The following is a 23291-nucleotide window of genomic DNA, read 5'->3' as shown; positions in this document are numbered from 1 at the left end:
TGCATCTAATTAACGCATCATCAAACCAGTTTTTCCTGGTTGAGTGACCGAGCGTCTCTTCGCAGGCACTGGTTATAGTGGCCTGGAGGGCAGACCAAGTGCTTTGGGCACTCTGCGTCTCGGGGTCATCAAGGGTCACCAGATTAGTAGTGAGGCGCTGGCTGTATAGGGCTCTCTTAGCTGGGTCTTTGAGTGCCCCAGCGTTGATTTTTCTGCAGCAATGCTTCTGTTGCCATCGTCGCATGTTGATGACGGAACGGATTAGGCGGTGGTCCGTCCAGCAGTCGCCGAGAGCATGCAGAAAACAAGCGTAGGCAGCGGAAGGAGCATGTGGCAAACCAAACCCTCCACCCACACTTTCGTCCAACGACTGTCTGACCCACCTGTGACAGAGACTGTAATTCACGTATTGGGCTGTTCAGTCACCTGAGAACTCACTTTTAAATTGGAAGCAATTTTCCTCGGATTTCGAGGGACTGTCCATGAGGATGATGAATTAACACATTTTTCACTTTTATAATAGTGGTTAGTGAATGGTCAGATATGACCAATGTTGCCAGTGAGGGACTGGAATGACCCTGTACCATAAAAATTAAGAGCAATAATTCCCTTAGCTGCTACTGATGATGCTGCTTTATTGGTGGAGCATAGAAACATAGAAAATAGGTGCAGGAGTAGGCCATTCGGCCCTTCGAGCCTGCACCACCATTCAATAAGATCATGGCTGATCATTCCCTCAGTACCCCTTTCCTGCTTTCTCTCCTTGATCTCCTTAGCCGTAAGGGCCATATCTAACTCCCTCTTGAATATATCCAATGAAAACTGGCATCAAGAACTCTCTGCAGTAGGGAATCCCACAGGTTAACAGCTTCTGAGTGAAGAAGTTTCTCCTCATCTCAGTCCTAAATGGCCTACCCCTTATCCTAAGTCTGTGTCCCTTGGTTCTGGACATCCCCAACATCGGGAACATTCTACCCGCATCTAACCTGCCCCGTCCCGTCAGAATCTTCTATGTTTCTATGAGATCACCTCTCATCCTTCGAAACTCCAAAGTATAAAGGCCCATTTGATCCAGTCTCTCCTCATATGTCAGTCCTGCCATCCCGGCAATCAGTCTGGTGAACCTTTGCTGCACTCCTTCAATAGCAAGAATATCCTTCCTCAGATTAGGAGACCAAAACTGAACACAATATTCCAGGTGAGACCTCACCAAGGCCCTGTACAACTGCAGTAAGACCTCCCTGCTCCTATACTCAAATCCCCTAGCTATGAAGGCCAACATACCATTTCACCGCCTGCTGTCCCTGTATGCCAACTTTCAATGACTGATGAACCATGACACCCAGCTCTCATTACACCTCCTCTTTTCCATCTGCCGCCATTCAGATAATATTCTATCTTCGTGTTTTTGCCCCCAAAGTGGATAACCTCAGATTTATCCACATGATACTGCATCTGCCATGTATTTACCCACTCAGCTAACCTGTCCAAGTCACTCTGCAGCCTCTTCGCATCCTCCTCACAGCTCACACTGCTACCCAGTTTAGTGTCATCTGCAAACTTGGAGATATTACACTCAATTCCTTCATCCAAATCATTGATGGATATTGTAAAGAGCTGGGGTCCCAGAACTGAACTCTCTTGCACTGTACTAGTCACTGCCTGCCATTCTGAAAAGGACCCATTTATCTTGACTCTCTGCTTCCTGTCTGCCAACCAGTTCTCTATCCACGTCAGTACATTACCCCCAATACCATGTGCTTTAATTTTGCACACTAATTTCTTGTGTGGGACCTTGTCAAAATTCTTTTGAAAGTCCAAATACACCGCATCCACTGGTTCTCCCTTATCCACTCTACAAGTTACATCCTCAAAAAATTCCAGAAAATTTGTCAAGCATGATTTCCCCTTCATAAATCCATGCTGACTTGGATCGAACCTGTCACTGCTTTCCAAATGCGCTGCTATTTCATCCTTAATAATTGATTCCAACATTTTCCCCACTACTAATGTCAGGCTAACCAGTCTATAATTATCTGCTTTCTCTCTCCCTCCCTTTTTAAAAAATGTTGTTACATTAGCTATCCTCCAGTCCATAGGAACTGATCCAGAGTTGATAGACTGTTGGAAAATGATCACCAATACATCCACTATTTCTAGGGCCACTTCCTGAAGTACTCCTGGATGCAGACTATCAAGCTCCGGTGATTTATCGGCCTTCAATCCCATAAATTTCCCAAACACAATTTCCCGCCTAATAAGGATTTCTTTCAGTTCCTCCTTCTCACTAGACCCTCGGTCTCCAAGTATTTCCGGAAGGTTATTTGTGTCTTCCTTCGTGAAGGCAGAACCAAATTATTTGTTCAATTGGTCTGCCATTTCTTTGTTCTCCATTATAAATTCACCTGGATCTGACTGCAAGGGACCTACGTTTGTCTTCACTAATCTTTTTCTCTTCACATATCAATAGAAGCTTTTACACTCAGCTTTTATGTTCCCGGCAAGCTTCTTCTTGTACTCTATTTTCCCCCTCTTAATTAAACCCTTTGTCCTCCTCTGCTGAATTCTAAATTTCTCCCAGTCTTCAGGTTTGTTACTTTTTCTAGCCAATTTATATGCCTCTTCCTTGAATTTAACACTATCCTTAATTTTCGTTGTTCGTCACGGATGAGCTACCTTCCCCATTTTATTTTTACTCCAGACAGGGATGTACAATTGCTGAAGTTCATCAATGTGATCTTTAAATGTTTGCCATTGCCTAAAACACCGTCAACCCTTTAAGAATCATTTTCCAGTCTATTCTAGCCAATTCACACCTCAAACCATCGAAGTTACCTTTCTTTAAGTTCAGGACCCTAGTTTCTGAATTAACTGTGTCACTCTCCATCTTAATAAAGAATTCTACCATGTTATGGTCACTCTTCCCCAAGGGGCCTCACACAAAAGATTGCTAATTAGTCCTTTCTCATTACACATCACCCAGTCTAGGATGGCCAGCTCCCTAGTTGGTTCCACCACATATTGGTCTAGAAATCCATCCCTAATACACACCAGGAAATCCTCCTCCACTGCATTGCTACCAGTTTGGTTAGCCCAATCAATATGTAAATTTGAAGTCACCCATGATAACTGCTGTATCTTTATTGCATGCTTCCCTAATTTCTTGTTTGATGCTATCCCCAACCTTACTACTACTGTTTGGTGGTCTGTACACAACTCCCACTAGCGTTTTCTGCCTCTTGGTATTCTGTAGCTCCACCCATACCGATTCCACATCATCCAAGCTAATGTCCTTTCTTATTATTGCTTTGATTTCCTCATCAACCAGCAATGCCACCCTGCCTCCTTTTCCTTTCTGTCTATCTTTCCTAAATGTTGAATACCCCTGGATGTTGAGTTCCCAGCCTTGGTCACCCTGGAGCCATGTCTCCGTGATGCCATTTGCATCATACCCGTTAACTGCTATCTGCGCAGTTAATTCGTCCACCTTATTCCGAATACTCCTCACGTTGAGGCACAGAGTCTTCAGGCTTGTCTTTCTAGCACTGTTTGCCCCTTAAGAATTTTGCTGTAATGTGGCCCTTTTTTGCTTTTTGTCTTAGGTTTCTCTGCCCTCCACTTTTACTTTTCTTCTTTCTATCTTTTGCTTCTACCCCCATTCTACTTCCCTCTCTCTCCCTGCATAGGTTCCCATCCCCCTGCCATATTAGTTTAACTCCTCCCCAAAAGCACGAGCAAACACTCCCCCAAGGACATTGGTTCCGGTCCGGCCCAGGTGCAGACCGTCCAGTTTGTACTGGCCCCACCTCCCCCAGAACCGGTTCCAATGTTCCAGGAATTTGAATCCCTCTCTTCTGCATTACTCCTCAAACCACGTATTCATCTGAGCTATCCTGCAATTCCTACTCTGAATAACCCGTGGCACTGCTAGCAATCCTGAGATTACTACTTTTGAGGTCCTACTTTTTAATTTAACTCCTAGCTCCCTAAATTCGTCTTGTAGGACCTCATTCAATTTTTTACCTATATCGTTGGTACCTATATGCTGCTTGTAACATGGCTGCTTGTAACAGGTGGTCGAGGTTAGTCATGCTCTCGTGTATAAATTTACAAAGTATACGGCTGGATTGAGCCGCCATGTGCTACAGTCACACACAAACTCATGGGAAGCACAAAAAGTTCTTAAAAATGAATCGTAATTCACTGACTGAAAATAAAGACCCATCAGTGATAAAGAGAGAATGAGACCCCAAAGTGTCCTGAACATGTAAATGAGACACAAACCTTGAAATGTGCCTGTGAAACTTATTATGCTCCAATATTTGGGTGTGGCCATGTAGATCATAATATAAAATAGCACAAATGATACCTCTGGCAGGAAATGGAGTACTCGCACTAGCAGGCAGTGTTACTTATTTTTAAAGTGTGTTCGAATATTTCGTAAATTCCAATAATTGTAGGAGAATGCATGTGATCCCCTCAGTAATAAGGTGGGATTGTTGCTCTGTGCATTACTTGTAACAAGCTGATTAACATGTCTGGTTGAAGTTCCTCTGTTCACCATTTGAATAAAGTCATCATTAATCCATTTAGTTTAAAACAGAAATTTCCCCCAAAATCATTAAGCAATTTATTACAGAGCTGAGAAAGGAATTTCACCCCCCAAAAATAATAGCCATGTGAAGACCTTATTTACATTGGGGCCATGTTTTGGGGTGTTTGCTACAGCTTTTTAGTAAGGATTTCAATGGACTCGAGCTTATTTGTATTGACCTCTTCATTATATTCTCTCCTTTTCCGTTTAGGTCTGAACCAGACTTGTTCTGATTTGCTGCACAGCCTGACTGTTAGTGATGGAAATGAACCACATTTAGGTGCAGCTAGAAAAGTGACCAATCTCATACAGAGATGTCTTGGTCAGATTTCTAACATGTAGGTAACCATTCTTCTAGAATGCATTGTCAGTCTCAATTTCTGATATATAACAGAAATAAGCCATCTTTCTTGAATTGTTTATGTATCAATATTGTCTATGCAACCGATATTAGAGAATTCCTATTTACAACAATTTCGGGTTTGTATTCCTTATTTTTCATCACCGAATTCATTTAAAATTGACAAAAAATGTTAAACTAGCAAGTTTCTCTATTGCCTTAATGGAGTGGTCACTAAATTTTGCAAATACTCCTAAAATGGCTTCTATTCTATTTAATTGCATGCATGGCCAAAGCCCCCCACAGCTCAAGACAATGCTACAAATGACACGTATTCCTGAAACGGAACTATCACAGCGCAAGCCTTTGGGTTGTTAAACCATATTTCCCATGTTTAAACCACTCTGGAGGTCCCTTGCCTAATGGCCTGATTGAGTTTTCAGAATAATTATCGTATGTTGCATGCGACACAACACTGCCATTTAAAGAGACCGCTGCAAGCTGACCAAAGAAGAACAGCTACACATCAAGGGGACCATAAACCCCTTGTAGGACAGCAGCTGGTATGCGCAGCAACACAGCTGCTATGGACACTGGTCTATATTATTTTCCTTTAAGTCTGCATGTGCCTCCAACAATCTTCATAATCTTCGGTGGGAAACCCGCTCCTGGCTCCATCCCACCCTCTCGAAGCAATCTTCCCTGGATTGGGCTTTCTAAGCCCGCCCTGCGAGTTTCCCAGACAATTAACAGGAAGCGAGTCTGATGATGTCATTTGATGATGCGTCATCAGCTGGTTTCCTTAAAGGGACCATGTCCACATTGATTTTCACAATTCTTCGGTCAGTGTTCTGCAGCATTGAGCTGGTACAAACATGGACAAGCACTGCACAGAGGCACATGGCTACACCCAGGCCTCACATCACTCCCTCCAGATGCTTATGGAGGGAGTCTATATAGTCAGTTGTGTATACTTAACTATCAATCTTTCTCAGCTACAACTTTTCTGTTGCAATACTTCTGAAGTGTCCTCGATATCATCTTTTTCCTATTCCATTTTGCAATTGATGCTTTATAAATCTGCTTTAACAATACGCTTTTTTGAAACTACTCAGGGAAACACTTCAATCACCTTGAACATCAAATTATAGCAATGTATGATAGTTGACAGTCATGATGATAGATATATGTAAAGATAAGATAATTTAGTTACCCTCATTAATCACATTGGTGATCAATCCCATTATCTGCTATCCTTCCAAGTGCAGTGAATGGGAGACATGTGTTCACCCTCTGCACAGTGCCATCGTACATTTGCTGAAGCTGCTGTTATCAGTGGGTGGCCTCCTCTGTAGGGATTCTGCCATTGCCTCCTGCAGTCTGCAATAATGTGGAGCCTTCTTGAATAAGTGGACTTTCTGAGATCTCCTTTCTCCTTATCAGAACTATACATTCCATCATTTATGCACCTTTGGTTATGGTTAACAAGTGAGTAAATTTAATGGCTCTGACAAAGTCACTCAGTACCTGTGCACAAATGTGCTGACCACACCAGCTAATTCCCGGTCAGTTAATTTACATAATTTTGTCTCAATCTAAGTGACTCTCGACATACACGGAGTGCATTATCGAGCACCGCCTGCCTGCACTGTTCCACCAGGCAGTTGTCTGGCTAACAGGAAGGTGCACAAGGCAGTGGGCAGATCCCGGGGTGCTTGGGCCAGCTGGCAGTAACTTGTGAGAATTTATTTTAATCGGGAATGTAGCCTCGCATTCAGCATCTGTTCCTAATGAGTAACTGAAGCTCCAGCTGCATTATGGGTCAGCTGCCATATTTACATTAAAGACAGAGGCCTAATGAGCCTAGCGCCCAGCTTGTGCACGAGATTCAGCCTCTTTCCACTTGCACCTCCCTCACCCACCCCACGTTCAGGCACCCTTGGGTGCATTGCAAGCCTCAGGCCACTGCACCGTAAAACATCATTAATCCTGATTACCACACACTCTGCAAATTAACCCTTACCCTCTATTGTTAGCTATTTCCCAGTCAGTAACATTCTTGCTTTGTTCTTTTATAGAGCTTCAATCATTTCAGATCTGGAAAATATATTCATGGAGATAGATTTCGAAGGGGAAAGTGAAGTTGGTGAAACAGAATATATAGCATTTTACATTCTAAAAATAAACACTGAAAATTTCACAGGAGTCCAGTTTCCTAATCCAGATACGGTGAGTCTGTTGGGGATTCTTGTGGTGTCAGTTGGAAGTGTGGACAATGTCACTTGTGGCCCAGTTAGAGGACTTGTGGCAGGAGGAATATCTGCCTGGCCATGCTGTGATGTATCTCTCTTCTCAATATTGCAATTTCTTGCTTTTGTTATTGCTAATAATTTGAATGTATGATGTTCGCTTGCTTTCTGCTCCGTCCCTCCCCTCCCACCCCACCCCCACCCTCACACATACACTTCCCTTTTCATTTCTTGTTAAGAAAATGAGTGATTGTCTGATCCTGAATTAACAGCCCTGATATTTACGGGGTGGGGTTGGGGATTGGTCGTAGTACTGGGAAACCCAGCAGATCAGCATCGATTTTACACACTTCAATAGAAAGTAAAATCCAGCGGCGTGTAAAACGGGCGGCCCTGTTGCATCAGTTTCCCACTAGGCCAGTTAAGTTAAAATTCCTCCAGAAGTTTTCTGGTGTAGCACTGAACTTGAATCCTATTCCTAGCAGAGCAGAATTCCAGCAGTGAGTTTAAATGGCTTTGGGGTGATCCCAACAATTATACTTCCGATGTTGTGACCTAACTTCCAAATTACTGCTTAAGCTTTCCACTCTCACTTGTCTGATGGCTGTGATCATTTCTCTGGTCCCAGGCCCCTGTTACTATATTTTGATGTGCTGGTTACGACCAGTAGCAATAAATAACCCTCACAGCAAGTGTCCAGATTTCCCACTAAAGGTAACCACTTTCACCCAGCCAGACTCTTTGAGTATGTTACTCCTGAATGTAAGAAGTGAAATGTCATTTCAGATTGCAATCAGATAACCAATTAATTTATATTTTTATTCTTAAACATAAAACGCAGAGGAATCTCTCTACCTTGGACCCAGCGATTAAGATTGAACTGCCACCAACACTCCTACACAACAGTAGTAACCACTTTAATACAACTACATCTCGAATCATTTTTATTATATACAAGAATACATCACTGTTCCAGGTAACGTAATTATAATCACAGTTACTCTGTTCTAAATGTGAAATGGGAAGATGGATTTTATCAAATGGCAGTAAGAATATTTAACCCTCCTTATAATTATGTCAATAATGATATCACTTTCTGCATTCTACTCATTGAGCACTTTAACTGGTCAGATATTTTTAGCTATTTGTGCACATTATTGTTTAACTCTTGCTGTGCCGAGTTGATGGTTTGACCATGGACTCACCGGTATGCTAGAATTTTAGAATCAGAGAAATTTACAGCACGGAAGGAGGACATTTGAGCCCATCGTGTCCACGCCGGCCGATAAAGAACTATCCAGCCTAATCCCACTTTCCAGCTCTTGGTCCGTAGCGCTGAGGGTTACGGCACGTCAAGTGCACATCCAAACACTTTTTAAAAGTGGTGAGGGTTTCTGCCTCTACCACCCTTTCAGGCAGTGAGTCCCAGACACCCACCACCCTTTGGGGAAAAACTTCCCCTCAACTCCCCTCTAAACCTCCTACCAATTACTTTAAATCTATGCCCCCTGGTTGTTGACCCCTCTGCTAAGGGAAATAGGTCCTTGCTATCCACTATATCTAGGCCCCTCATAATTTTATGCACCTCAATAAGGTTTCCCCTCAGCCTCCTCTATTCCAAAGAAAACAGACCCAACCAATCCAATCTTTCCACAAAGCTAAAATCCTCCAGTCCAGGCAACATCCTTGTAAATCTCCTTTGCACTCTCTCTCGTGCAATCACATCTTTCCTGAAATGTGGTGACCAGAACTGCACAAAATACTCTAGCTGTGACTATACAATTCAAGCATAACCTCCCTGCTCTTGTATTCTCTGCATCGACTAATAAAGGCAAGTACACGTGGAGCGTCCGAAATCCGGAAACCTCGTGACCGAGGCCGTTCTGGATTCCGGGTATTTCCGGATTTCTGAACGTCTTTCTGACATCCCAAATCCAGAAACGCCCAAGCCCAGGTTCAGGTATTTCCGGGCTTCAGAATGTCTTTCCGACATCCTGAGTCCGGAAATGCCTGGGCCAAGGTCGGTAAGGTGGGGGAGGGCGGGTCGGGCGGCCGAGCAGTGGTGGGGCAGGGTTGGCCCGAGGCGGGGGCGAGGTTGGCAGGGGAGAGGTCGGCAGCGGCCCGAAGGTGGGTAAGAGGTCAGCGGGGGAGAGGTCAACGGCCCGAGTGGGGTGAGTCCAGCGGCAGAGAGGAGGTTGCGGGGGCGGCGGGGGGAAGCGGCGGGTCCAGATTCCGGACAATTTCCCGGATTCAAACGACCCTGCCACCGATGATCCCAGTGTCCGGATTCCGGAACTCCTGATTTTCGATGCTGTACCTGTACTTGTTTAATGAATCTACCACATTGCTAACTATTACAGTGTCACCAGTGTGTGTCTTTAATGGGCCCACAACTCCCTTAGACTCTCTTGTTCTAAAGGTATTTAAAAAACTTTTATTTTTAACTATTATATACTTGCAAGTTTTTTCCTTTTCCCTTTTTGCAGTTCTTAATATTTTCCTTCTGTCGCTTTGTTACTTTCTTTATTTTCCACTCTGCTGGATTATCACTGTTCTTGCTATTTGTGTAAACCATTTCCTTTCGTTTTACATTCTATCTTACCTCATATGTTGAACAGAGTTACTTCCCTGTGCAAATGGAATGTTTACACTTTAGTGGTATGTATTGGTCGGGTATTGGACTTAATATTTATTTGAACACCTCCCACTTTTTTCCTGTACGTTTACCTGTTAACAGCTCAGTTCATTCCTTCAAAGTCAACCTTACTTAAGTTTAAATATTGAACTTGGAATCACACTTGCACAGAGACAGACCTTTTTCTGGCTGCTTTCCTCAGCTTCTCAGTGTTAGGGCAGTGCTGGATCAGTTCTCAAGGGCATGTTCCAACCCAGCATGATGCAAATGTCATGGCCTAACAGAGGAAGGCACACACACACACACCACACAAACGCACGCGCACACACCACGCACGCGCACGCACACACCACGCGCACGCGCACGCGCACACCCACCACGCGCACGCACACACCACGCGCACGCACACACCACGCACTTTCAGCGCTGCTATGTGAGACTAAGCCTATCCTGTAATCTGAAGCACATATGAGTCAAGGTGGTTGGCAGCCTGGCCAGGTGTCAAATCAAACCAGCAGCAACACAGAAGAGATTGAGCCACGTAGGATTTTGCTGATCTTCGAATTAGCTGTTTTCTGGATCCCTGCATCAACAACACGAATGAGAGTTAGAAAAGCTGATTTGTCCGCTCCAAAAGCAGTGACTGTAACTAATAGAAAACCCAAAGGAAACTATGGCAGCAGCACGTTCCATGTCAGTTTCCCTCATCCTTTGCATCGCTTTGATTTTCAAACATAAATCTTTCCTACATGCTGGATTTCCATTTAAAGATTTTTCCACCACCGGCCAGTACATACCTACCAACTGTAACCAACCTCCACTTATACTGCGAAATATTGTGCATTTGCAAAAAAATTGAGCAGCACAGTATTCTGGGGCATTTTTAGCTGGGAAAATAGCTGAAGCTATTTCCTACGAGCAACTGGGAAATAGAAACACTGACCATCCATCTATGGCAATGCAAAACATTTTCCAGTTGTGTAACCTGATGTCAGGTCAATTAGATCACAGGTAGTTACAGAGTAAGTGTCCCTTTATTGTGTACCGAGATCAGGAGATCACTTCCAGCCACACAGCGGGAACTTTTCTGCTCCCCACATTCAGCATCCTGGATCAGTAGTCTCCTATTAGAGGAAAGAGACTCCTATTAAAACAGTTAGATTGGATTGTAAACAAGGCCCTCAAAGGTGAAAGGCCAATGTACTAACCCAGTCTCAATCAGCTTTTTGTAATGTTGGTGAGGAGATTCCTACACATGCACCAAATATGTGTGTGCAAAGCTCTGCTGCCTCTGTTTTGGTAGGGATGGGTAGCTTAACTATAGCTGCCCACTCGCACCATTCAGAAATGCTTCAGATTCTGCCAAGTTTAGTGTAATATGACGAGGATAAAATTGCCCTGACTTTCTGTGGGCAATGCCACGGGAGCTTCACCGGCAGATACAAGAAATAACAAAGCAGAAGAATGGATTCTGATCAGCAACTCATTGTTAATTTATTCCATGTGTAAAACGTTTTCAAGTTTATTCTTGTCTAAAGTAACCAACAATATTCCGTACTTGGTTCGAGCAATTTACATAATGTTTATGTTGTGTCTACAGGGTCACAATAACAGCACTGTATTAAACAATCTTGTAGTTGGAATAAAAGTGGTGAATGTCACTATTAAAAATCTCAAATACCCAGTGATCATTGAGTTTCAGAACGTATCATTGCCGGTAAGAAAAAAAAAATTCATTCTTCATTATTCAACTTACTAAAATCAATTATTTACATGACTGACAGTCCTTGATTATTGTAAGTCAATTTCATTTTAGAATCAATCAGTTGGAAAATGTGTCTTTTGGGATTTCAAAACAGGTAGGAAATCATTTTATTAGTGACTTAATTAGTTCTGAAATTGATGAGTAAAGGAACAGCCGCTGACTTTGTAACTTTTCATTACAGGGAACACAAGTAGTGGTGATTGGAGTGAGGATGGTTGTACGACAGAAACTGAATTTCATAACATCATCTGCAAGTGCGACCACTTGACCCATTTTGCTGTGTTACTGGTACGAATGATACTGTGCATTATTCTGTGTGTTTCATCTTGTTCTGTATGGGTGGAAGCAGCTGTATTAATCTTTCACCACGTTGTGTGATCACTTGATCCTAATCAGTGTAGTTTGAGCACAGTGAAGTCAGCATTCACCATATTAATGAATTCCATCCTTGTGTGATCACAAAAGTGCCATTGATGATGATTATTAGAGATAGTTATGTTTGCAATACTACTACTTTGGTATGACGGGAAAAGTTTATAATGGGATGGCCAATTAGATGGCCTCCTGAGATTCCGAGTGGAGAAATGAGGTGCCTTAGTGGGCAGGTTGATGTGATGTGTTCCGTAGTCTGGGACTCATGGCCACAGTCACACTTCGGGTCGTCCCTCATCTTCCACTTGTGAAGCAGGTGACTGCATCATTCGTGCCCTGTGCGGATTGGGTTGAGCGCCGTCCACTGTCTTCGAGAGAGGTCGAAGCCAGGGACCTCTGCTGTTGGGTCAGTGATGAAGTTTTGGCAATATTCAAGATAGAGGCATTCCTAGTTCAAGTGATTGGTGCAGCTTGCCTTTAGCTAGTGCACCCTTGTTCAGATTTGGTCATACTTTGTCACATTTAATTTGCATCGCACACCAACCAGAGTCGATTTTGCCCAGCCTCATGGCCATAGTGCACCTGTTTTAGGAGCTCAGAACGCAGGAAATTTGAGAATTTCACCTGAAGCCCCTCTGATCCATTTTCTTGCCTGCCTGCCTGCTCTTCACATGCAATTAAGAGTGGCTGAAATAAGCAGACATTTAAGTGACATGCAAATAAGGGTCATCTGATGTCACTCCGACATGTGACCAGCTTTCCTACATTCCTTCTGGTCACAGATCAGGAGCACCCATAGAAACAGAGTGCCGGCTTTCCTGCAGCTCGGAGAAAGGTGAATGGCAATTGCCCAGAGAGTGCTGGGAATGCTTTTTGCTGATTTTGCCGCGAAAGGTTTTTGTTCCAGTTGAAAGTCGAGCTCCTTAAAACCTGAATCCATCCCGTGAGAGAAGCTTGCAGTTGAAGTCCCTAATGGGGGCACCTTTTGGAATCTTGGGCTCACTGGCGCCAAACATTCCTTGAAGTACATACGATAATTCGGAACACAATAGGCCATTCAGCCCCTCGAGCATGCTCCACCATTCAGTTAGATCATGGCGAATCTGCACCTCGTCTCCATTTTACCGCCTTGCACCATATCCCTTGATACCCTTTCATGACAAAATTTTATCCATCTCTGTCTTGAAAGTTGCAATTGATCCAACATCCAAAGCCTTTTGAACGAGAGAGTTCCAGATTTCTACTCCCTTTTGTGTAAAAACGTGCTTCCTGATTTTGCTCCTGAATGGCCTAGCTCTAGTTTTAAGATTATGGGCTGAATCTTGACAGGGATGGGCTGAGTAGGCGGGGGTGGGTGGGTGGGTTTGTGTTGGGACACCCGGAAGTTCGGGTTTCTCCGCACAGAAACATAGAAAATAGGTGCAGGAGTAGGCCATTCGGCCCTTCGAGCCTTCACCGCCATTCAATAAGATCATGGCTGATCATTCCCTCAGTACCCCTTTCCTGTTTTCTCGCCATACCCCTTGATCCCCTTAGCCATAAGGGCCATATCTAACTCCCTCTTGAATATATCCAATGAACTGGCATTAACAACTCTCTGCGGCAGGGAATTCCATAGGTTAACAACTCTCTGAGTGGAAAAGCTTCTCCTCATCTCAGTCCTAAATGGCCTACCCCTTATCCTAAGACTATGTCCCCTGGTTCTGGACTTTTCCAACATCGGGAACATTCTTCCCGCATCTAACCTGTCCAGTCCCGTCAGAATCTTATACGTTTCGATGAGATCCCCTCTCATCCTTCTAAACCCCAGTGAATAAAGGCCCAGTCGATCCAGTCTCTCCTCATATGACAGTCCAGCCATCCCTGGAATCAGTTTGGTGAACCTTCGCTGCACTCCCCTCAATCGCAAGAACGTCCTTCCTCAGATTGGGAGACCAAAACTGTACATAATATTCCAGTTGAGGCCTCAATAAGGCCTTGTACAACTGCAGTAAGACCTCCCTACTCCGATATGCAAATCCCCTAGCTATGAAGGCCAACATCCCATTTGCCTTCTTCACCGCCTGCTGTACCTGCATACCCACTTTCAGTGACTGATGAACCATGACACCCAGGTCTCGTTGCACCTCCCCTTTTCCTAATCTACCATCATCCAGATAATATTCTGCCTTCGTGTTTTTGCCCCCAAAATGGATAACCTCACATTTATCCACATTATACTGCATCTGCAATGCATTTGCCCACTCACCTAACCTGTCCAAGTCACCCTGCAGCTTCTTAGCGTCCTCCTCACAGCTCACACCGCCACCCAGTTTAGTGTCATCCGCAAACTTGGAGATAATACACTCAATTCCTTCATCTAAATCGTTAATGTTGTAGAGTTTTGACTCCACAGTGTGTGTAGTTTTGGTTTGACCGGTTCCCTGATCGGAAGTCAGCCTGATTGACAGGCTTGGCTCCCAGTCCGACGGGGAACACTCCAAAGCAGGTTGCAGCCGTGGCCGCAGATATGATGCCTGCTGCTGTTTGCTGCCGCCTGTCGTATGGGGTTGTGGCAATCCACATAAGGAGATATTAGGACAGATGACCAAAAACTTGGCCAAAGAGGTAGCTTTGACCAAACAGGAATAGGACCCTCATTCACATATATTTATTAGGGGTTGGCTAAAACAATCTCACCTCAAAATATCTTTGACCACAGTACTGTTGCACATCAGGCAAGAAAGATCACAAAGCATTTTGGAGGCCCAGTGCCTTTTTTTTGAATGCAAAATAGGCAGCTGTAAGTAGGGGAGGTGGGGGAAGGAGCATCCGGGCTATGAAAATAACTTGGTTCACCAAATAAGGCACTCTGAGGCCTGGACAGGCACAGTGCACCTCGGCTCTGCTGCGCCTGTGCAGTGCCCAGGCAAAATTGGGAGGAATATCGGGGCAGGTTTCTGCATGCAAAGGCTCCTATTCCCAAAGAAACCTGGGACAGAAGACCCAGTGGCACCAATAATATATGTACATGCCTAACATGTACTGTGGGAGGCTTCATAAGAGTTCCCAGTCACTGTTTGTGGTGTTTTTAATGACAGTTGTTAGAAGAAAGCCTGTTAGGCTGGTCAAAAGCCAGTGAATCCAGACTGGCAGCCTCTGCCATGATCCCACCATCTATATATGCAGGTTCTGGCACATCAACCTGTCGACAACCATGGGAAACTGCCTTCATGAGTCATCAGCGAGCCAGGTGCAGAGCTCTGTCATCTGCTGAAAGACACCTGAAACTATAATGTAGTGCAAGGCTGGTACAGCCAGAGACAGAAACGTGCCTTCTCTATCTAGGCATGCTGCAATGCACTGTGCACTTAAGGAGCCATCAAACGTGGATTTGTTGTTGGGCTGCTCTGTCATTTGTCTCAGACTCATGCCTATATCTTATGTTTCCTATCCTTTCATTTTTGCCAGCCGTTGCTCAATCCCTTGTTCTTTCAGCCTTGGAATAATCTACTAATGGGCGGTGATGCCTTTTGAGCCTTACCAACACTTTTCAGGAGTTTTGTTAGCAGTCCTTTAAATTTGTCTTACATGAAATGTTCCACCCACCAGTGGTGTGTCTGTTACACTGCCCAAATCTGCAGCTGGTACTGGGAATCATTTAGGATGGATTGGCATTAGCACTTCTTAATTAACTTACACCAGGGGACAAAATTGGCCCTGCTATCTTTTTAATGCTTAAACTGGATAACAATTTTGTACAAATGCAAATTCCTTCAGAAAATGTTATCATAGATATCCACTCAATATGCCACATCTGCTAATTTAGTTGTTTCATTGGAGAATTCCAGATTTGTGGAGTGTAACGCAAAAGCCTGATTATGTTCTAATGTGCCCGGCGAGAACGGGGTGTGTTTGGGTGTAACACCTCGTTTACTCTCCACCCGATTTTACTTCAATGGAGCTGACTGGAACTTAAATGCTGCTTTGATCTGTTAACACTGAGTATTTTCTTTCTTAAAGGATCATGGCAGTGACAGTACCTCACCTTCAGCTTTAGCGACTCATTATATTGCATTGATTGCCTGTGGAGCTTTTATCATTTTTGTTGTGGTTACGATTTACTGCAATAAGAGTATCAGGTAGGATAATCTGTTTCACCTGGGGCTGTAGCTCTCCTCTCTAAGTGCACCCCTGCTGAAATTCCGTTCTGCTTTTCATTTCCACACCACAGATTTACCTCTTCTAGTGAATGACCAATCATGTAAAGTGTATGGTCGTATGCTGATGCAGACTGATTGGGCCAAATGAGATGTTTCATGTTTTAACTCCTGTGTATTTCAATTCATCCTTTGACTAGCTCTAATTTCTTGATCTAATGGGTGGTATGAAAACTACCAATCAACAAACAGCTAGCAATAAACAGTTGGTAAGGAGGAGGAGGAGATGCTTCAAAATACTTGTGACTACCATCTTAGTTTGACAACAACCTCAGAATATAATACTAAATATTCCAATATGCTCATTGCAGAATTGTGCAATACCAGCCTGCGATTCTTCATCCATTGAAGTTAGCAAATGGAAAACCACAGACTGGGAGTAAGCAATGTTACGATATAGTCTCCCGGCACATGCCAGGAGCGAATGTATCAGGGTTTTTACACCTAAATCCTGAAACAATTCAAAACGGCAATCTTTAAGCTTATTCCAAAAATGTCCATTCATTGCTGAAAATCACTTAAATAGATTTGGCTTCAGAGTCGACCTTCTCCCAGGAGCTGGGGCTTGAGCTTTGCTCCTCTCCCGGAATATGCTTTTATCAGTTCACCCTTGTCTACTAATATTTTCGGGGCCTTCAGGCATGTGAGACAAATTAAATGTTGCCACTGTTAATGCTTCTTTATTTTGAAATTGTGACAAAAATAGTTGTGGGTTCAAGTTCCACTCCAGACACATGAGCACAGAATCTCAGCTGACACCTCAATGAAGTACTGAGAGAATGCTGCACTGTCAGAAGTTCCGTCTTTCAGATGAGACATTAAACCGAGAACCCATCTGCTCCCTCAGGTGGCATAAAAGATCCCATGGCACTCTTTTGAAGAAGAGCTGGGGAGTTATCCCTGATGTCCTGGCCAATATTTATCTGGTGTTACTGCTTTGATGTCAAACTCTGAAATTGCTGGGTTTCCACTCCGTTGCAGGAACTGAAATCAGGTGTGAATTCTGGCTGCCAACTCTACAGGCTGCTGACACGATCTCAAATCCTGGGGATGGAGTCATTCTTTAATTTATTCATTCATGGGATGTGGTCGTCACTGACAAGGCCAGCATTTATTGCCCATTCCTACTCCTCCTTGCGAAGGTGGTGGTGAGCTGCCTTATACAACTGAGTGACTTGCTAGGCCATTTCAAAGTCAACCACATTACTGTGGGTCTGGAGTCAGGCTTTTCACAGACCAGGTAAGGGCAGCAGATTTCCTTCCCAAAAGGACATGCGTGAACCAGATGGGTTTTTATGATAATCTGATAGTTTCATGGTCAATATAACTGATACTAGCTTTCTATTCCAGATTTTTACAAATTTAATTCACTGAATTTAAATTCCCCAGCTTCTGGGATTGTAGATCCAACTTAACTGAGGCGGAAATCATGAGTCTCGGCCTATCGGATTACTCGTCCAGTAACATAATCACTATGCTACCATACCCGAGGTTCATGTTAATAATAGAAGGAGGTGTCTCGCACCCGTAGAGGTGCTACAGAGGCACTCACCCCTCCCCCACGCGATAAATTGGAATGGCAGCCTGTCCCTTCAGAGGCCCTTAATGGGCTGAAAGGAAAATTGAAAATAAAATTCCCTGAAGGGAAACCAGGGCCTTAGTGGATTGATTACTTTTGTACTTTGGTATTCGACCGGCCCATTACAGAGGCTACACCTGCCTTTAGCAGGCATGGGATCTGCTGGACCTAAGAGTGAGGTGGTGGCCGGAATTCCCGGGCTAGCCTGTGACCACTCCCTGACATGGCCTCAAACTTCTGTCACTACGTAGGGGACGTGGCTGGAAGACGCAGCCACCTCCCTCCCAATCGGGATTTCAGATCCAACTTAACTGAGGCGGAAACCATTCCAAATTCCTGCCCCTCGCAGGAGATCCACCCAAGTTTTTCCATCCCTCACTCAATAATTTCGGGCCTCAAATGTTTGTCTTTATTGTCAGAAAATTGTCGCTGAAAGTCTAACGATATGAATAAGGGTCCCACCGTGTTTGAAACTAAATAAACCAGTTCACTCTGAAATAAGTCATTGGTTGTTTGTCTTTTATAAGATGGTTGGGTTTTTTTCAACAGAAAACTGTCTCAGCGTTCAGTGAAACAGGCCGCAGGCTCCAGATCGAACACAATGGAAACACAATGATCCCGGATTATGTCTCTGCATTGTCATTACATTCTGGAGGCAGGGGACTTTTCAAATAGCTGAGGAATTTCCAAACCCTCTGCTAATAAAGAGACACATGAACGTTGGCTTGTATCTAGAGGTGATGCTCTGTATGTAATAGTGCATCGTGAATACATGTAATAAAACCATAACTCCATCAGTACTGAAGGAGCATCCTCCAGTTGCTTGCTTTCTAGTGAAGCCAGGCTTCCTTTTTAAATTGATTGTTGCTATTGATGCATTCTGATCTTGCTACAGCTCTTGCTTAACTTTGTGTGTGGGAGAAGAAAGAGGAGAAATTAAACCATTCCTCTATCTTAATGTTGCACTGTGTTTCCCTTTTAAGAAGTGAAGGCTGGTTATTGATCTTGAATGAGGAATGCCCACTTCTTTCTATTCACAGTCTGCCCCCTTTTGTATCAAGATGCTCAAACAGCATTACTGAAATCCAAGAAGCAAACTGCTGTAGTTTCAAAATGGGCAGCAAACAGGCTGAATGGCTTTCCGTAATGTAGATGAGGGTAATGGGAAAGATGGAAGTGGATCCCAGTAGGCATTCAGTTTTCATCATTGAAAAGCCTAAATGTCGCTGATTTTTTATTTTCACTCCCCGCACACCACCCTCACCCACCCCCGGTCCCTCGCTGCTCCCCCCAATAATCTACCATGTAACTTTTAAATTCTGATATCAGATGGGCCCCTCATTAAAGCTCAGTGTTACCAATGTTGTGACATTCTTCTTTCAACATGAACTTTTCCAGTGCTGTGATTTTTGAGTACAACAGATAATGCAAGGGACAGGGCTGAGAATTACTCTGTTAGCAGTGAGGTTTTTTCTGTGTATTCATGAAATTAGACTTTAAATATAATCATTTTAATAGTTGTATGGAGCTTAACCATCGGCGTGGACCAGTTGGGCAGAATGGCTTGATTCTGTGATATAAAATTCTCTGTAATTTTATGTTTTGCTGTCAAAATATGTGCAGATAGATATCTGGATTGCCTTGTGCCTGCACAGTGAATGGCGACTGAGTGATTGTGGAAGTATTTCACGATGTGAACCTCTGGAATGGAATGCCATGACTTTCCATTATTTCTTGCTGAGCTGGTTTGCAAAGACAGGAATGAAGGCATTCTGCCGGCATCTGCTATTTGAAAGGCACAATGTAAACTTTGTGCTCCGTACTTTCTGCTACGTATCTTTGGTGAGGGTGAATGTGAAGTATTCTGTTTTGTTTGGTGGCTGTGTTTTCTGCTCCCATTCTGACACATGATTTCTCAATGTCGTGGTGGTGAATTTCTGCAGGGTTCCCCTGCATTTCGGCCATGTTTCTGGAGTTTCCACAGTTCTTCGGGCAGAGCTCTGGGAGAACCCTCACAGAAAGTGACCCTGACAGAAAATAATACACACATAACCAAAGCATCCAGTCTACATAAATTGGAAAAGCTTCGATATTGCTGTCATTCTTAATTGAGATGCTGAAGTTTTCGAGAGTTGCAGCAGCAGAATCCTTTGATTCAGTCTGGTGATAATACAGTAAAGGAATTCATGCCCATCTCTAATCCTGCCTCACCCACCCCACGACATTTTTGCAGACACAGGGCAGCACCACTCTAGTTTGTTAAACAGCACGAGGGAAACCATTCTCCACTGTAGGGTGTATATACACCCAACACCACAATTATTACTGGAAGCACACCCATTCATAGAGCAGGTGAGCCATTACTCTCCCTCACAAAATGTCTTCCTTGTCTCCTTAGTTATTATTTTGGATCATACTAGCCCATCTCAAACAATAATACTTATAGAAACGCAGAAGGAGGCCATTTTGGTGCATCGTGTCCGCGCCGGCCGACAAAGAGCCACACGACCCTCGGTCAGCAGCCCTGAAGGTGAGATATAAACCTATGAACAATGAACAATGGCAGACAGGAAAAGAGCATCCGGCCCAACCAGTCCATCACACACAACTGCGATACCCCATGTATCGCAACATTTTACACTCCACCCCACCCGGAGCCATGCGATCTCCTGGGTGAGGCAAAAAAACAGATAAAAACCCAGGCCAATTGGAGGGAAAAATATGGGAAAATTCCTCTCTAACCCATCCAGGTGATCGAAATTAGTCCAGGAGATCACTCTGGCTGTATTAGATTTCATGATGTACTTAGCATCGTGTCTGCACCAGCCAACAAGAGGTTATCCAGTCTAATCCCACTTACCAGCTCTCGGTCTGTAACCCTGCAGGTTACGGCACTTCAAGTGCACATCCAACCACCTGTTAAATGTGATGAGGGTTTCTGCCTCCACCACCCTTCCAGGCAGCGAGTTCCAGACCTCCACAACTTTCTGTATGAAGAAGCCCCCCCATCAAATCTCCTCTAAACCTTCCACCAACCACCTTAAACCTATGCCCCCTCGTAATTGACCCCTCCACCAAGGAAAATAGCTCCTTGCCATCCAGTATATCCACGCCCCTCAAAATGTTATACACCTCAATGTGGTCCCCCCTCGGCCTTCTCTGTTCCAAGGAGAACAAACCCAGCCTATCCAATCTGTCCTCATAGCTAAGATTCTCCATTCCAGGCAGCATCCTCTTAAATCTCCTCTGCATCATCTTGAGATTAAATTATTCTTGGCTGTAATGATAGGTACATTCGGATTTAATATTGTCTGCAAAAGTCTGTATGGGGTAATGAGTGAGTTAACAAGGTTGTAGTCACCAGTAGGGCACATACAAGGTGAGGAAGGAAGTGAGAGAAAGTTGTGGTTGAACGTGAATCTTGGGCAGATTGTTGGGTGCTGCACAGGATAGAACTTGATGGAAGTTAGATTATGTTTCTCCACATATGCTGCCTGACCTGCTGAGTGTTTGCAGCATTTCTCTTTTTATTTTAGAGTGGTTGATGTTGATCTTGCTGCATTAACTTTCCTAGAAGTTCACTGTTGAAATCCACAGATCCCTCAGAGTGCACAACAGGAATCTATGACTGCAGGATAAGGGTGAATTCAGACACTCTTCTTACAATACACACTCAATTATTACATTTCTTACAATCTCAAGATTTATGTCTTGTCTTAGCTCTTACACAGTCGTCAACCAATGTGGCATATTTCACCAGCAATCTGAAACTTAGTTTGAGTGATTTGAAGTGATTTAAGGCTTTATTTTAACATTTTTTTAATAATTTTACACCATAATTGTGTTAAATATTACTGATATGTTTTTCTGCTTGACACAAGTACTTTTCTTTAGAAAATGTACTCAAAGCAAAATGGTGCAGTTTATAAAATTAGAGTTTGTGGCTAATGTGCTTTATTTTGATATTTTAGTTATTATACAACGGACATGTTATTGGGGTTGAGGGTGAGATTTTGCTTTATATTTAGACAGTTATCGCGTCACCTGATGTACCACAAATATGTAAAACAAACATCACTGATCATTATTGTACTTGGTGAGAATTTATTTCCTTCGATAATGTACGGGACAATAATAAAATAAAATGGCTCCTGTAACAGTGTTATATCTGTCTGATTCTTTTCAGCAATCTTGGGAAACAGTGATAAAATAATGACAAAACTGAATGCCAACATAGCATATTTACTCAAGTTAATTGAAAATCCCTCTCTCTTTGCCACTTGGGACACAATTACTCAGTAAGGAACTCTGGAGAAACTTCTTTACCCAGAGAGAGGATAGAATGTGGAACTCGCTAACACATGAAGTAATTAAGGTAAATAACAAGGAAGCTGGATAAATACATGAGGGTGAAAGGAATACAAGGTTATGCTGAGAGGGTTGTTGAAGTAGGGTGGGAGGAGGTTTGTGTGGAGCATAAACACCGACATAGACCTGTTGGGCCGAATGGCCTGTTTCTGTGCTGTAAATTCTGTGTAATCTATGTAATATTTTAAAACTTCTTTCTCACAGTAGTACCAAATAATCATTTATGCTGAGAATTAAAAAAATTATAATTTATTTTTTCTAAATTGCCTAATAGCAAGTAAGGGGCCCGAAATTCAGTACCGCTGGAAAGTTGTTGCTCCCTCCACCTTTTGTGGCCATTAGCGCCGACATTTTTTCGTGGCTGGGCCACCCCATATTCAGCTCCAAAAGTGAACAAATGGGTTCCAGCGCTAACGAACCCTTCCAAAGTGGATTTTTCAGCGGTGTGGCTGTCTTAATTTGAACGTTATCACCCCTGAGAAATTCAGCATGTAGGTAAGGGTTTCTAATGAGCCAGCTTCTCTCTGGCATTTTTAAAGGCCTGGGTTTGCAGCAAGGCCCTGAGGGGGGAAGGAGTTTCAAAGGAGGTTCGAAGGATGGCTGGTGGAAGAGGTGCAAGGAGAGCCAACAGGTTCACTGATATGGAGCTGGAGACACTGATGGAAGTTGTGGAGGACAGAAGAAAAATCCTGTATCCTGACGAGGGGATACCTGGCAGATCGCCAGTACATAATGCACGGAGGGAGATTGCAGGGGAGGTGTCAGGCACCTCCATATAGGTAAGCCAGCATCCTCCCACGGGGGTGCTGGCCAGTCTGCACCCAGCCCTTCCAGGGTGGTGATGGGTCGACACCTCATACCTCTGGGACGATGGGGATCCTCCTCCTCCTTCTGTACCACCTCCTCCTCCTGTGCCTCATCCTCCTCCTCCTCCTCAGGTGGTGCTGCTGGCTCGACTTCCAATGGCTGTCCGCTCATGATGGCCAGGTTGTACAGCAAGCAGCAGACCACAACGATGATGGAGACCCATTGAGGAGAGTACTGCAAGGTGCCACCAGAGCGGGCCAGGCACCAGAACCTCTGCTTAAGGATGCTTATGCACTGCTCGACGATGCACCTGGTGGCACAATGAGCGTCATTGTATGCATGCTCTGGCAATGTCCTGGGGTTCCGCAGTGGAGTGAGCAGCC

The 23291-nt window shown here is 43.9% G+C and overlaps 1 protein-coding gene across 1 annotated transcript in view; it reads left to right on the top strand.

The window, feature by feature from the left end:
* Positions 1 to 21895, top strand: part of LOC139278156 (uncharacterized) — a 147556-nt gene extending 125661 nt beyond the window's left edge. Inside the window, exons 10-17 of the mRNA XM_070896812.1 lie at positions 4806 to 4932; positions 7013 to 7163; positions 8025 to 8159; positions 11419 to 11535; positions 11635 to 11677; positions 11765 to 11871; positions 15958 to 16076; positions 18283 to 21895. Of these exons, the coding sequence (XP_070752913.1) occupies positions 4806 to 4932; positions 7013 to 7163; positions 8025 to 8159; positions 11419 to 11535; positions 11635 to 11677; positions 11765 to 11871; positions 15958 to 16076; positions 18283 to 18349 (866 nt within the window). The 3' untranslated portion in view covers positions 18350 to 21895. The remainder of the gene's footprint in view (positions 1 to 4805; positions 4933 to 7012; positions 7164 to 8024; positions 8160 to 11418; positions 11536 to 11634; positions 11678 to 11764; positions 11872 to 15957; positions 16077 to 18282) is intronic.
* Positions 21896 to 23291: the final 1396 nt, after the last annotated feature.

Source organism: Pristiophorus japonicus, chromosome 13 (genome assembly GCF_044704955.1).
Source record: "Pristiophorus japonicus isolate sPriJap1 chromosome 13, sPriJap1.hap1, whole genome shotgun sequence".
Classification (NCBI taxonomy): domain Eukaryota; kingdom Metazoa; phylum Chordata; class Chondrichthyes; family Pristiophoridae; genus Pristiophorus; species Pristiophorus japonicus.
The sequence above is the reverse complement of the archived record's forward strand: the minus strand, read 5'-3'. Positions and strand labels throughout refer to the sequence as shown.